Raw genomic sequence first — 11,503 nt, 5'->3', positions numbered from 1 at the left:
CGGACGTCTGTCTTGCTTTTACCGGGCTTCAGATAGGTGTGGTCATTTGAGAGGCCTGTAGGAGGCTTGGAAGACCAGCCTTCTTGCCGTAGTTCCTTCCACCGGGCCCGAAAACCCGACATCTGACTGGGAGCGGGAGTTTTCTGAAATGAGCGCCAAAATGAGTGGCGTTGAAAATCCCTGCAGTTTCTTATATTGATTTGGCGTGAGCCACATATCGCTGAGTTTCCTCTAAATTTTTATTTTATGAAAAATTGTGCAATGCACCGCCTGCGCACACCGCACCAGGAAGGATGGGGATCAGGCTTCACATACCTATCCCTCTTTGGCTTAGCGTTTGTATGACCGTATACATAAACAAGGTGAAAAACTAGCAGATCATTCATGCACCATTTATCGTGTATTATACAGGATAAGCCCTCCCTACGAAACGTGTATAATACAGGCCGTCGCTTTGGGGGGGTTAAGAAACACAAAGAGGAAGAACGGTGTTTGCCTCGATGAAGATCGTTATATATGGGACACAGCTACTGACTTGTGTGACACAAGTCAGTTTATGAGCTCAATCCGACTACCACCTCTAAATTATCGCTGGTCATGCAAACATCTTTAAACAGAACTTCATAATTATATTGCTGCTCGAGGCTCACAGAATTGACTGGTCTCCTCGCATATTTGAAGCATACTGTTGTATTATCTACACTTTATTTTAATGGCTGGTGTAAAAAGCTGTTATTTAAGCGGATAATACCGAATAAAATGGCTCCATCTATTATTAATAGAACGCGTGCGAAATGCACCATGCCGGCACGCCGCAAGAGCGCTGAGATCATAATAATGAGGCTTAACCACCTGAACTGTTAGCACTGTTTTAGTGTGCAGATTCAATGAGAGAAAAAGTCGTTTATAACGCCCTAATTGTAAGATTATACAACGCGTAGTTCTTTTCGGTATTATACGTTAGCTGACTATACATCCGTACAAGCTTGCTTTGTTATTAACTACTGTATCACGTAAATACTGATCGCACAACAACCTGTTCATGATGAACCGTGAGAGTCAGCACTCTTGTGCACATGAACTTCATCTGCACAAGGATGCTGACTTTCGTAACGGTATGAGTGTTTACCTGCGCATGGGAGGGACTTTTCGAGGATAATCCTTGCGCGACGATAAGGCAAACAAAATCTCTCGATGGTGACACTGCCTCATTCTTCAATTTACTTCGCCAACACGCACACGTCGTCCTTTCTAGATGCGCGCACCATATTCTCTTCTGGGGCTCGCTGTTCTCGCTGCTGGTGCCACCGATGCTCTAGCAGGAGGAACGAAACAAAGTGCATCGCAACCAATCCTATTTGTGGGCACGCACACTCGCGACGAAGGATGGATGGTCGGTACTGGAAAGGGTGTCTACACGTACAAGCTCGATTCGACCGATGGATCATTGACTCCTTTCGGCATCACACCGGTCGGCGTAAATCCTGTCTTCGTCCTGGGGTCGACAAAGAAGTTTTCTGAAGGCAAGCCTGTGCTTTACGCAGTGAACGCAGTCACCGACGAATCCAAGACGAACCCTGGAACTCAAACGGGGTATGTGTCAGCTCTGACAATGGGATCAAACGGCACCCTCGAGCTCCTCAACACCGTCGAGTCACACAGCGGAAATCCGACGCACATTTCGTTGAGCCCCAGCGAGGACTTCGCTGTCGTCTCCAATTATGATGGGAGTCTTGCCATGTTCCCGCTAAATGGCGACGGCTCACTAGGCAAGGAGAGTTTCCATCAAGATTTCCCGACTGGAAGTAAAGTCGTCATGGACCAACAAGCTAGTGGTCACATCCACAGTTCCATGTGGATCCCCAACTCGAACCATTTAATAGCTGCTAACCTCGGAAGTGATGAACTACTTCAGTACGAGCTCGACACGAAGCAGAAAGCTCTCAAAAACCTGCATCCGGTCAAACGTCCCCCAGGATCTGGGCCCCGTCATATGACCATACATCCTAACGGAAACTTTGCTTACGTTGTTGACGAAATCTCCAACACCGTTGGTGTGTATGATATCAATGATAAGACAGCGCTGTTGCAAAGAATGGCTGTGCAAAACATCACGACGCTGCCGTCCGATTTCACGAACAAGAGCACTGCTGCGGATATTCATTTGTTGAGCGACGGAAAGTTCCTATATGCGTCAAACCGTGGACACAACTCGATCGCCATGTTTAGTGTTCGCGAGACAGACGGTACCTTGGTTTTGCTGGGCTGGGAAAGCAGCCGTGGCAAAACACCGAAGAGCTTTGCGATCTACGAGGACTGGATGGTGGTGGCCAATCAAGACTCGGACAACATGCACTTATTCAAGATAAATGCTGACACGGGTTTGCTGACCTACACAGGGAAATCATACGCCGTAGGAACACCTGAGCGTGTCTACATAGGCAACTTTTGAGCAACACTTACGGTGGCATGTTACCATGAATCCTGATTACCTCGAAGGAAGGCTTACTGGTAATAGACAACCCCATATCTCAGCTACCGATACCGTAGAAGATCAAACGGCCGCTGGTGCTCTTAAAAGCACGAACGTGTCTTTTTTTCAAAAAGAGGATCCTCATCGAGGATTCCTTAAACAGCTCATGAAGGGATACATGTAATGCGAGCGACGAAAACCAATCTGAATGTGTTGAAGATTCTTATCCTTAACAATAATGAGTGGTCTGGACGAAATTGACGTGGAATCTGGACATTGAAACGACAGCGTCTTTCATGTTTACTTTCGAGCAGAATGCCTGTCTAGTAGTGATCGAGCTACGTCAGAATTCTAAACGACCTGTGAGGACGAAGATTGCCAAGAAGACCCACAAAACAGAAGATTTATAAATTCCCCATATAAATTCGCACTCTGTTACGATACTAACATGGATAGTTTGTCAATAAAATGAAGAGGTGTGCATGTATAAAGAGGTCTACGAGCTCTTACATCGCGATAAACACTTAATTAGAGATGGTTCTTGGGCAGTCTGCGCTTCTGCGCCAGATCAGCCCCCAACGTTGCTGGAAGCGCTTAAAATGTCGAACCAAAACCCCAACGACGCAACCAGCGAGAAGTGTTAGGAACTAAAAGTTTGACACGATCGATGATGTCTGTCTTTGCAGACGACGTCCTTAAATATGACGGCAATGCTGACAGGTTTTTACCATTAAAGAACATTAGAGGTGGGGGCTCCACCTTATCAACACAAAAAAGGAAGTTGCTCGCCACTGTCATTCTTTTCAAACAACTCGAACCAGATATGTGACGCCCACCATGGATAAACGAGATCGATTTCAAGCGTCTCCCAAGTAGAGCTGTCGACGTCGCGACCCTTGGCACTGATTCGACGTCGACGACGCCGGACGTCTGATCTTTTGCACTCGATGTCGCGTTGCACCACGCCGACACTCATACGATTCTCGTAGTGTGATTGGTCGAAACTATGTGAGAGAGCCCAGTCATAACCTGCCATTTTTCAGCTTGCCAACTGCCATATTTACATGCGCATGACACCCACTTCTAAGAAGATCCTCATGGATCTTGGCAAGCCACGAAGGTTTACTCCGCGCCCAGCGCATCGTTCATTTTAGACCCATTCAGCGCCAATTCAGTACAGCCAGATTGATTTGGCGCCAAACTTGTGCACCTGTTCCGACCAAATGACAGGAAGCACTCGTGTGCACGAAACCAGCGCGGAGCAGTAATTGATGTCTGGGCACTGCCGATATTGCCAATCCCTGCTTGCTGCTGCGCGACCTGCGCATCGGACGTTCTTTGAGGGCTTGAAGAGCATGAGCAACAACGCCACATTTGGTGAGGTTGCTCTCCACAAACAGCAGCACCTTAATCCGAAAGAGTGACCCAAAGGTGGGTGTATTTTTTACGTCGTTTGCATTTCTGGATGTCGAGGTGTAAATCTTCGAATACACCAGCTCTACTCCCAAGACAGCATTGTTGTCCAGCACCGGCAAGAGCGCTGCACTGCTCTACACAGCATCTGACGTAATAGTCGAGCGACGGAAAGTTACTGGATGCAATTTAATCGCCATGTTTAGCACTTGAGAGGTGTTAAATTTCCTTGAGTCAAGGCTTGATATTTATAGCCGTCGCTAATTTCCATCACTGTGCGAAGCTTTAACGAATCTAAGCGCTTACTAGCAAACCCGACCTGCTCAACCTTGCTGCGCACTCAATGCTGCTCTTGTCTATAATGTATCCATGCGCAGTCCTGACTTGAATCAACACATGTAGGGGTAGGAGAGAATGCGTCCTACTAGAAGTCCTAAAGTGTCCTATTGTCCTAAAACCTGGGATAAAAAACTAGCAATTCGGCTCATAAACAAACCCATATTTAGGACAACACAATGAGTTTTAGGACGAAACAAGCCAGGGTCCGCGTGTCCTAATAGGACACTCGACAACTGGACACTCAGTCTGTCCTATTAGGACAGACTGCAACTCAGACCACTGTCCTATTAGGACAACACCAAGCCCAACATGCACTGTCCTCAAGCCATATCCTCAACTGGCCTAGCTAGAAACAATAAACATCTTAAAGCCCCTCTCTCCAAGAGCAGCCGATTCTTTGTTGTGCGCGAAAAGCACCTCAACAAAACTTCTCTACTACAAAGTGTGTGACAATATTTTTAAAGTGTTTCAAAGGATGATAGTCATTGAAGGTAATAATAGCCGCTAATAACGGTTGAGCGACTTCAACATGCACATAGCAAACGACGGTTAATAATCAGAACGTGACGACAGGGGGGGGGGCTCAAAAAGCAGCAAAGTACTCGCAAGGGCTACTTGGCTGCAAGTCGATCCGAAGACGCGGTTAGCAAGCGATGGGGGTCTTGGTTAGCGCGGCAGTGTGCTCGGCCTGGTTCGTCGAGTTGTCTGGCGTCGTCATGGTGTCGACAACAGGTGCGTTTGTGGCAGGCGAGTCCGGGCTGGGAGCCGACGTCGATGGGCAGTTGGACGGCACGTAGACTACCAGGTCGGCCTTCAGGTTGGAACCGACACCGACCGGCAGTTGGCACTCCTCCAGGTTCATGGCCTTCACGTCAGCGAGCAGGGTGTTGCAGGCAGTCGAGGCGCACATCTTGTCAATGGTGGCCTGGTCCGGGATCTCAGTGGTCCGTGCCGCACTGTTGAATGTTCGCGCTCGTGAGCAGAGCGGACAAGACACTGCTTCCGCAGGTGGCAGCAGAGGCCAGATAGGCGAGCGCCCTAGCTGCAGAAGGAGTAGCCGCAATGGTCCATGATGCTTGGCTGCAGTAGTGGAGATTCAGAAATGGTGCACCAGGACAATAAGTAAAGCCAATGTGAGTTTTAAGTAACTCTTACGTAAATTTACGTAGATAGTCCGGAAAAAGTTAATATTTGAGGTTTAGGACAATCTGGAGGACACAAATTATAATATTCTGTAACGAAGGATTAGTCGCTTTTTAGGACACATCTCCAAAATCTCCCTGTAAAATTTAGGACAAATAGGCATTATCCTACACCCATGTAGGGCGGTTTATCACGATTCTAAAATAAGTTACGAGCCATTCGTTACGAATGTCGTAGCTTTCGTAGGCTATGGTTTATCAGGCCATGTTGAAGCTGACCGTAAGATCTCCATCGCACGGCTATGCCCGACAAAGATCGCCATTCAAATGAGAGGGAGAGAAGAAGGTGAAGGTATCCAAGCAGCAGAGCGAGGTTTGTCATTGGCCAGTCCGCATGACGCGCTCTAGCCCGTAAGGTCATTCTTATCTCGGTAGGCTGTTCTTGTGCAGTTGCTGTCAGCAGTCCCCGTTTTAGCATTGCGAATCGCAATGCGATGTCTGTCATCCTGTAAAAAGAGCCAACTTCGGGAAAAGTTGTGCAAATCCGTGGTTTCGAAAAGATCACATCCCTGGTTGCGCAAAAAGGGTATTTTATCATTTCTGATTTCGACCTCGCATGAAGCAACACTGGCGTTGCGTTGCCGAATCAGGACAACAAAATGGAAAGATGCTGACAGATGTGACCGCCAGCAGTCGCGACGGCGGTTGCGTTCGCCAGGAACCCTCCGCTCATAAGTGAAAAAGCTGTCGGAGGTGTCATAACTTCCTGAGATTTCCGCACATGACCGGTAGAACGAACTCGCGTCGGGAGGCCGAGGAGGTCTTACCGCTGTTGGCATTGGAGGCCGGCTTGTCCGTCCACGATAAGGCGATCGACGCGGGCAAACCCATGGCCAGTGATCAGAAGCCGTACCAGCGCGCCGGTTATGTGTCCTACACGCTCAAGCCGGGTACCAGCGGCAACCGACGACAACTCACCGCTGTGTACGGCTCCATGGCTGCCGGCTCAAGCAGGAAGAGCGGCGTACCAGTGGCCCCACGCCCTACCGAATCAGACGCACTTCTTGGCGGTAGCGACCAGAACAGCAACCAAAGTGAAACAGAGAGCGACAGTGACGGCAGCTGCACTGCCAGCAGCACGGGCGGCTCGCTCCAGTCCATTCTGAGAACCCCCTCGGCTGATTTCTCGTGCCGTAGTCTCAAGAAACAGACCTCAGTCGAGTTTGTGCTGGATATCGACAGCGACGAGGATGAGGACACGAAGCGGAGGCTCGAAGGCTTCTGTGCCTCGCGATGCATGCCTCGCCGTCTCACCATTGAGGAAAAGGCGGCGCTGTACCGTGTACGCCCCGACCTGGAGCTCGTCCCCACTGTGCTACTGCTCTCGGAACTCGAGGAGATGCGGCGACGACGTCAACGCAAGCTCATGTTCTCCATGCTGGGCGCGTCGCTTATCCTGCTCATGATGATCGTTTTCTACTATCTCGTCTCGCAAATGTAACGTGAATGTTGACCTCCTAGGAACAAGGGTCACACACAGGGGGCCGGCCGGCTGCTTCGAAGACGCTGCTTGCCCGCTGTATGCTTTTTTAATTAACCGCAAGATAAATGCATTAGAAGAAACTTGCAGCGAATGCAATCAAACCCACCAAAAATGGATGCGCGTTGGTCCAGCAGCTTGCAGATACCGTTTGGATGCTGTAGTACATGGCGGCAAACACTCAATGACAACTACAATTATTCTACGTTTTACTGTACTACAGTTACTGCACTGCAGTACAGTACAGTACATGTGCTTCCAAAGTAGCTGTGCCCCCCCCCCCCCCCAACGATCAGTTTACATGTATTAAAACATTTTCATCGCTCTCACTAAAACCTCTCCTATCGCATGAAAGCATTTTAAATTATGCGATAACATGGTATTCGTCATTTCTAGCAGCCGTAATTCCTACGGCCTCCACCACTTCGTTACGGCTTGGTCGGCCTGTACGTACACACCGTGGCGTATCGAACTCGTCCGAGCAGCGTTCGAACCAACTGAAACTTGGATCTGTGCAGCTGGCCGGCGCCTTGTCCCGGTCGCGCCTCGTCGCTTCTTCTCATAATTGTCTCTCCATCCATCACAATAATAGTAGCCGCAGATGGATGAAGGTGCTGCTTTTAAGGAGCGCGAGACAGCGCTACTGCGTGAACTCTCAGCGCTGTACACGAAGCTCAACCAGGTGCGAGAGAAGCGCGTCAAGGCAGAGCAAGAAAGCGGCGATAGCGACCACGACACGGACGACGAGGGCGTCAAGGGCTCGAGACGGCGTCGTCGTGTGCTGCTGGTCACCCGCACGCTTCCCTTCTGGCTCGTATCTGAGGATGCACAATCGCAATGGCGTGCCGAGTTCCCGGAGCACGCGAGTCTCAACGGAGCCATGGAAATCTTTCAATCGCTGCACGAAAACTACGATTGCGTCTGGATCGGGTCAGTGCATGGAGAAATCGAGCCTAGCGAGCAAAATACTCTGAAAGAACAATTACTACAGGACCGCAAGTACTACCCAGTATTTCTGGACGAAAAGAGAGAACGACTGTACTATCAGGGCTTCTGCAAGACCGTCATGTGGCCTTTGTTCCACTCATGTCCACCCACAACGGACGACCAAATTACGCAGCATGAAACGATGGAAGGTGGACAAGAAGACGAGCGCAGTATGCAGAAGATGTGGCAGGCGTACGTAGCTACCAACCAGGCGTTTGCCGATGCCGTACAAGAAGTGTACGAAGAAGGAGACTTGGTCTGGATCCAGGGCTATCACTTGACGCTGGTGCCTCAAATGGTGCAGAATTTGTTCCCAAATGACAATATTTGTCTAGGATTCTTCATGCACATTCCGTTCCCGTCAGCGGAATTGTATCGGATTATAAACAACCGCGAGGAGATTCTAACAGGCATGCTGGGAGCGGATTTAATCGGGTTTCAGACGTACGAATACGCTCGACACTTTCAGAGCGCGTGTGTGAGGTTACTAGGACTGGAAAGCAGCCACAAAGGGGTGGATTTTAACGGACATTTCGCACGTGTGACGATATGTCCAGTGGGAATAGATGCCGAGAAATACATCGCAATGGTGCAGTCCGATGCTGTTAAGGAACAAATGAAGCAGTTGGAAAGCCAATTCGCACACAAGAAAGTGATTTTGGGCGTGGATCAGCTGGATCAGACGAAAGGATTGGTGCATAAATTACTTGCAGTCGAGGAGTTGTTTACGCACAAACCGGAGCTTGCGAAAGAAGTAGTATTTCTCCAGATTGTTACGGGAGCGTCCGTGTACGAGTCGGCTCTGGAGTCTCAAGTTGAGTCGCTCGTGTCTCGGATTAACAGCAAGTTGCAAGATATCGGGACTGAAGGTCCTGTCCAGTATTTGAATAAAGAGATCGCCGTGGAAGCGCTGATCGCCTTGTACGCGCTGGCTGACGCACTAGTGATCACGCCTGTACGCGACGGTATGAACACTGTCCCCTTTGGATACATTGTCTGTCGAGAAGCCACAGACAAACATGCTCGTGTGATCCTGAGTGAGTTTGCAGGCTGTGCTCAATCTTTGGGTGGCGCGAGACTTGTGAACCCCTGGAATACCGAAGAACTGACGGATGCATTGCAAGAATCTCTTCAAGACAACGACGAAGTGATGCGTGCTCACCAGCATATGTACAGCTATGTGAGTTCATTTACGTCGTGGCACTGGGCAGATAATTTCCTGGAGCAGCTTCACGAATGCAGTGAAGAGAACGCATTGTCTGTATCTGGACGTGAGCTGAGTCGTCGAGACATGACTTCAGCTTACTCGCGCTCCTCTCGACGACTCATTTTCATTAATTACGAAGGTGTCCTTGCAGCAGAGGCGTCGATCCCGGAGCTGGCGTATCCACCACAAGAGCTTATCTGGCAGCTGTCGATGTTAACTAAAGATCCACGCAATACGGTGGTGTTAGTAAGTGCACGCAGCACGTCAGTGTGCGAGCAGTGGTTTGCTGGACTCTCCGGGAATCTCGTGCTTGCAGCAGAGTATGGCGTGTACGTTAAATGGGTCGGTGAGAACGAGTATTGGCATTGTATGGTGTCTAATATGGACATGAGTTGGTGGGAACATGTGGTACCGTTGCTGGAATACTACACTGAGCGTACCCCCGGTGCGTATATCGAGAGGAAGGAGAGTTCAGTGGCGTGGCATTACCGAGATTGTGATCTGGATCACGGGTTATGGCAAGCGAGTGAGCTCCTGGTGTCTTTACGAGAAATCACGCGGTCGCTCCCAGTGTCGGTATGTCCTGGTAACCGGTATCTGGAGGTACGACCTCAAAAAGTAAGTAAGGCAACGCTGTTTGAACGCATATGGGAGTTTATGAACTGGTCTTTGCTGTTCCCCGACGAAGATCCAGTGACAACGGAGTATTTCGGAGAACAAGTACACCCACCGTCGTCACCGATGATAAAGCCACGCGGGTTTAAAACGGAGTCGATAGACGAAGATACTTTATCAGCGTTCAGTTTGGACGATCATACCGGTATTGGAAGTGAGTATCGTGGAGATCGGAAGGACTCCGTGAGCGTTACTATGGATGCTGGAGCGCTGTCTTTAGGTCAGTTGGAAGATGACGACAAACACGCCGTCGACTTTGTCTTGGTCATCGCTTCAGGTGATGACCGAACGGATGAAGATTTATTCTCGTTCTTGGTACCGCCTCCGATTGATCTGGAGGCATATTGTCGACAGCTGGAGAAGGATGAGTTCGAGAACTCGCCTGACGGTCAACAGGAAGCAGCAAAATCTGATGCAGATGATGCGTCTGCTTTATTATCTCGTCGAAGTTTTATCCAAGACCCAGGCGAGTGTGAAGGTGGCATCGGATCGTCCAGCTTTGGGGATATCAGTGACGACATGTCTTACAACGCCTTTCGACGGCTATTGGGTCGAGACGGCAGTTCTACTTCACTCGCTGCAGTGTCATCTGGAGAGCGAGCAGGTCTGTCGACTGCTGCGTCGTTGGCTCGACTCTCGCAGCCTAATGACGCGGATTTCCTCATGTTAGGAGAGAATATGACAAAGCTGACGCCACTCGCTAAGCCTTCAATCTCTGAAGGTGCGGCGAATATGTTCCCAGTCGCGATGCTGAATCGCCCGTCGAATGCTCGACGTGATGAGATCACTGAGAAGAGCAAGTTTACTCCTCGTCGTGACTTTCCGCCATCAGCAGCTTTATTCAAGGCTATGAAGGTGAAATATGGAGACAATTTCGGTATCCACAGACTCCCAGATACACCGGCAGCTTGCTGGGCACTCGTGTGTCCGCCTACGACACGTGCTAAGCTCGAAGATGGCGTGGGGGCACTGAGCCCGGAAGGAAAGTCCAGTCCTGGAGCTGAGTTAGCACCGGGATACTCGTCGGGTAATAGCTCAGCGAGTAGTTTGTCTCTGTCCCTTCCGACGGCTGATGCCAGTGGCAACGAGAGCAGCGAGATTGAAGACAATTCGCCTAAGACTGTGGCTGCGAAGGAGCTTCCAGAAGGCGAACCGGCCAGTCAAACGACGTCGGTATCTACCGATGAAGCGGAGGACGGTCGGTATCGCTTCCCCGTCAACACGTTCGTGTGCACTTTGGGTCGCAAACTTTCGCAAGCGCCGTACTTTATCAAGAACTCTGGAGATTTATTCCAACTATTACAAGAGATGGGGATGAGCAGCCACATTCGCAAGCAGCGAATGCTCTCCATGGGCAGCGTCAGCGATATGTAACGAGCTCTCACGCGAGGCCTTTCATGCGTAGCAAGCCGATAGCGTTCCCCACGCCAGTGTGGTGTGTGTATTCCTTGGCTGCGTCATGGGAAAAGCGTTAATTATTTTATTCAAAGGGGAGTACGAAGCAATTTTGAAATGAAAAAGCAAGAGGAGAAATCCCCCAGATATAAGAAGAAAAAAAAGAGTTGAGAAGTGAAAAAAGTACATACCGTTTTCATCGCACAATAGAAACAGCCACTCGGATGCATAGCGACGAACGTCGGTGTCTAGACATGTGAGGAAGAACTTCAAGTGTTTGAAGAAAAATGCCTTTGTCCTGTCACCGGCACTGGTTTTCTGTGTCCTGAGTT

At 49.7% G+C, this 11,503-nt stretch overlaps 4 protein-coding genes and 1 pseudogene across 4 annotated transcripts; 3 read left to right on the top strand and 2 right to left on the bottom strand.

Annotated features, from left to right (window-relative positions):
• Positions 1 to 1,390: 1,390 nt before the first annotated feature.
• Positions 1,391 to 2,452, top strand: PITG_02311 (uncharacterized protein; the record flags this gene model as incomplete). Its single annotated transcript, XM_002907208.1, has 1 exon — positions 1,391 to 2,452. One exon carries the CDS (start codon positions 1,391 to 1,393, stop codon positions 2,450 to 2,452), a length of 1,062 nt encoding a protein of 353 aa, XP_002907254.1.
• A 784-nt stretch (positions 2,453 to 3,236) lies between these two features.
• On the bottom strand, positions 3,237 to 3,509 carry PITG_02310 (uncharacterized protein; the record flags this gene model as incomplete). The annotated part of the gene is made up of 1 exon (XM_002907207.1): positions 3,237 to 3,509. The coding sequence occupies one exon, from the start codon at positions 3,507 to 3,509 to the stop codon at positions 3,237 to 3,239; it is 273 nt and encodes a 90-aa protein (XP_002907253.1).
• Positions 3,510 to 4,874: 1,365 nt separating this feature from the next.
• PITG_02309 lies at positions 4,875 to 5,232 on the bottom strand (annotated as a pseudogene; the record flags this gene model as incomplete).
• Positions 5,233 to 6,112: 880 nt separating this feature from the next.
• On the top strand, positions 6,113 to 6,924 carry PITG_02308 (uncharacterized protein; the record flags this gene model as incomplete). Its single annotated transcript, XM_002907206.1, has 1 exon — positions 6,113 to 6,924. One exon carries the CDS (start codon positions 6,149 to 6,151, stop codon positions 6,866 to 6,868), a length of 720 nt encoding a protein of 239 aa, XP_002907252.1.
• A 584-nt stretch (positions 6,925 to 7,508) lies between these two features.
• Positions 7,509 to 11,150, top strand: PITG_02307 (alpha,alpha-trehalose-phosphate synthase [UDP-forming], putative; the record flags this gene model as incomplete). The annotated part of the gene is made up of 3 exons (XM_002907205.1): positions 7,509 to 10,144; positions 10,226 to 10,762; positions 10,937 to 11,150. 3 exons carry the CDS (start codon positions 7,509 to 7,511, stop codon positions 11,148 to 11,150), a joined length of 3,387 nt encoding a protein of 1,128 aa, XP_002907251.1.
• Positions 11,151 to 11,503: the final 353 nt, after the last annotated feature.

This window comes from Phytophthora infestans, genomic scaffold (genome assembly GCF_000142945.1).
Source record: "Phytophthora infestans T30-4 supercont1.3 genomic scaffold, whole genome shotgun sequence".
Classification (NCBI taxonomy): domain Eukaryota; phylum Oomycota; class Peronosporomycetes; order Peronosporales; family Peronosporaceae; genus Phytophthora; species Phytophthora infestans.
Note: the sequence above shows the minus strand (reverse complement) of the source record. Positions and strands in the feature narration are given on the sequence as shown.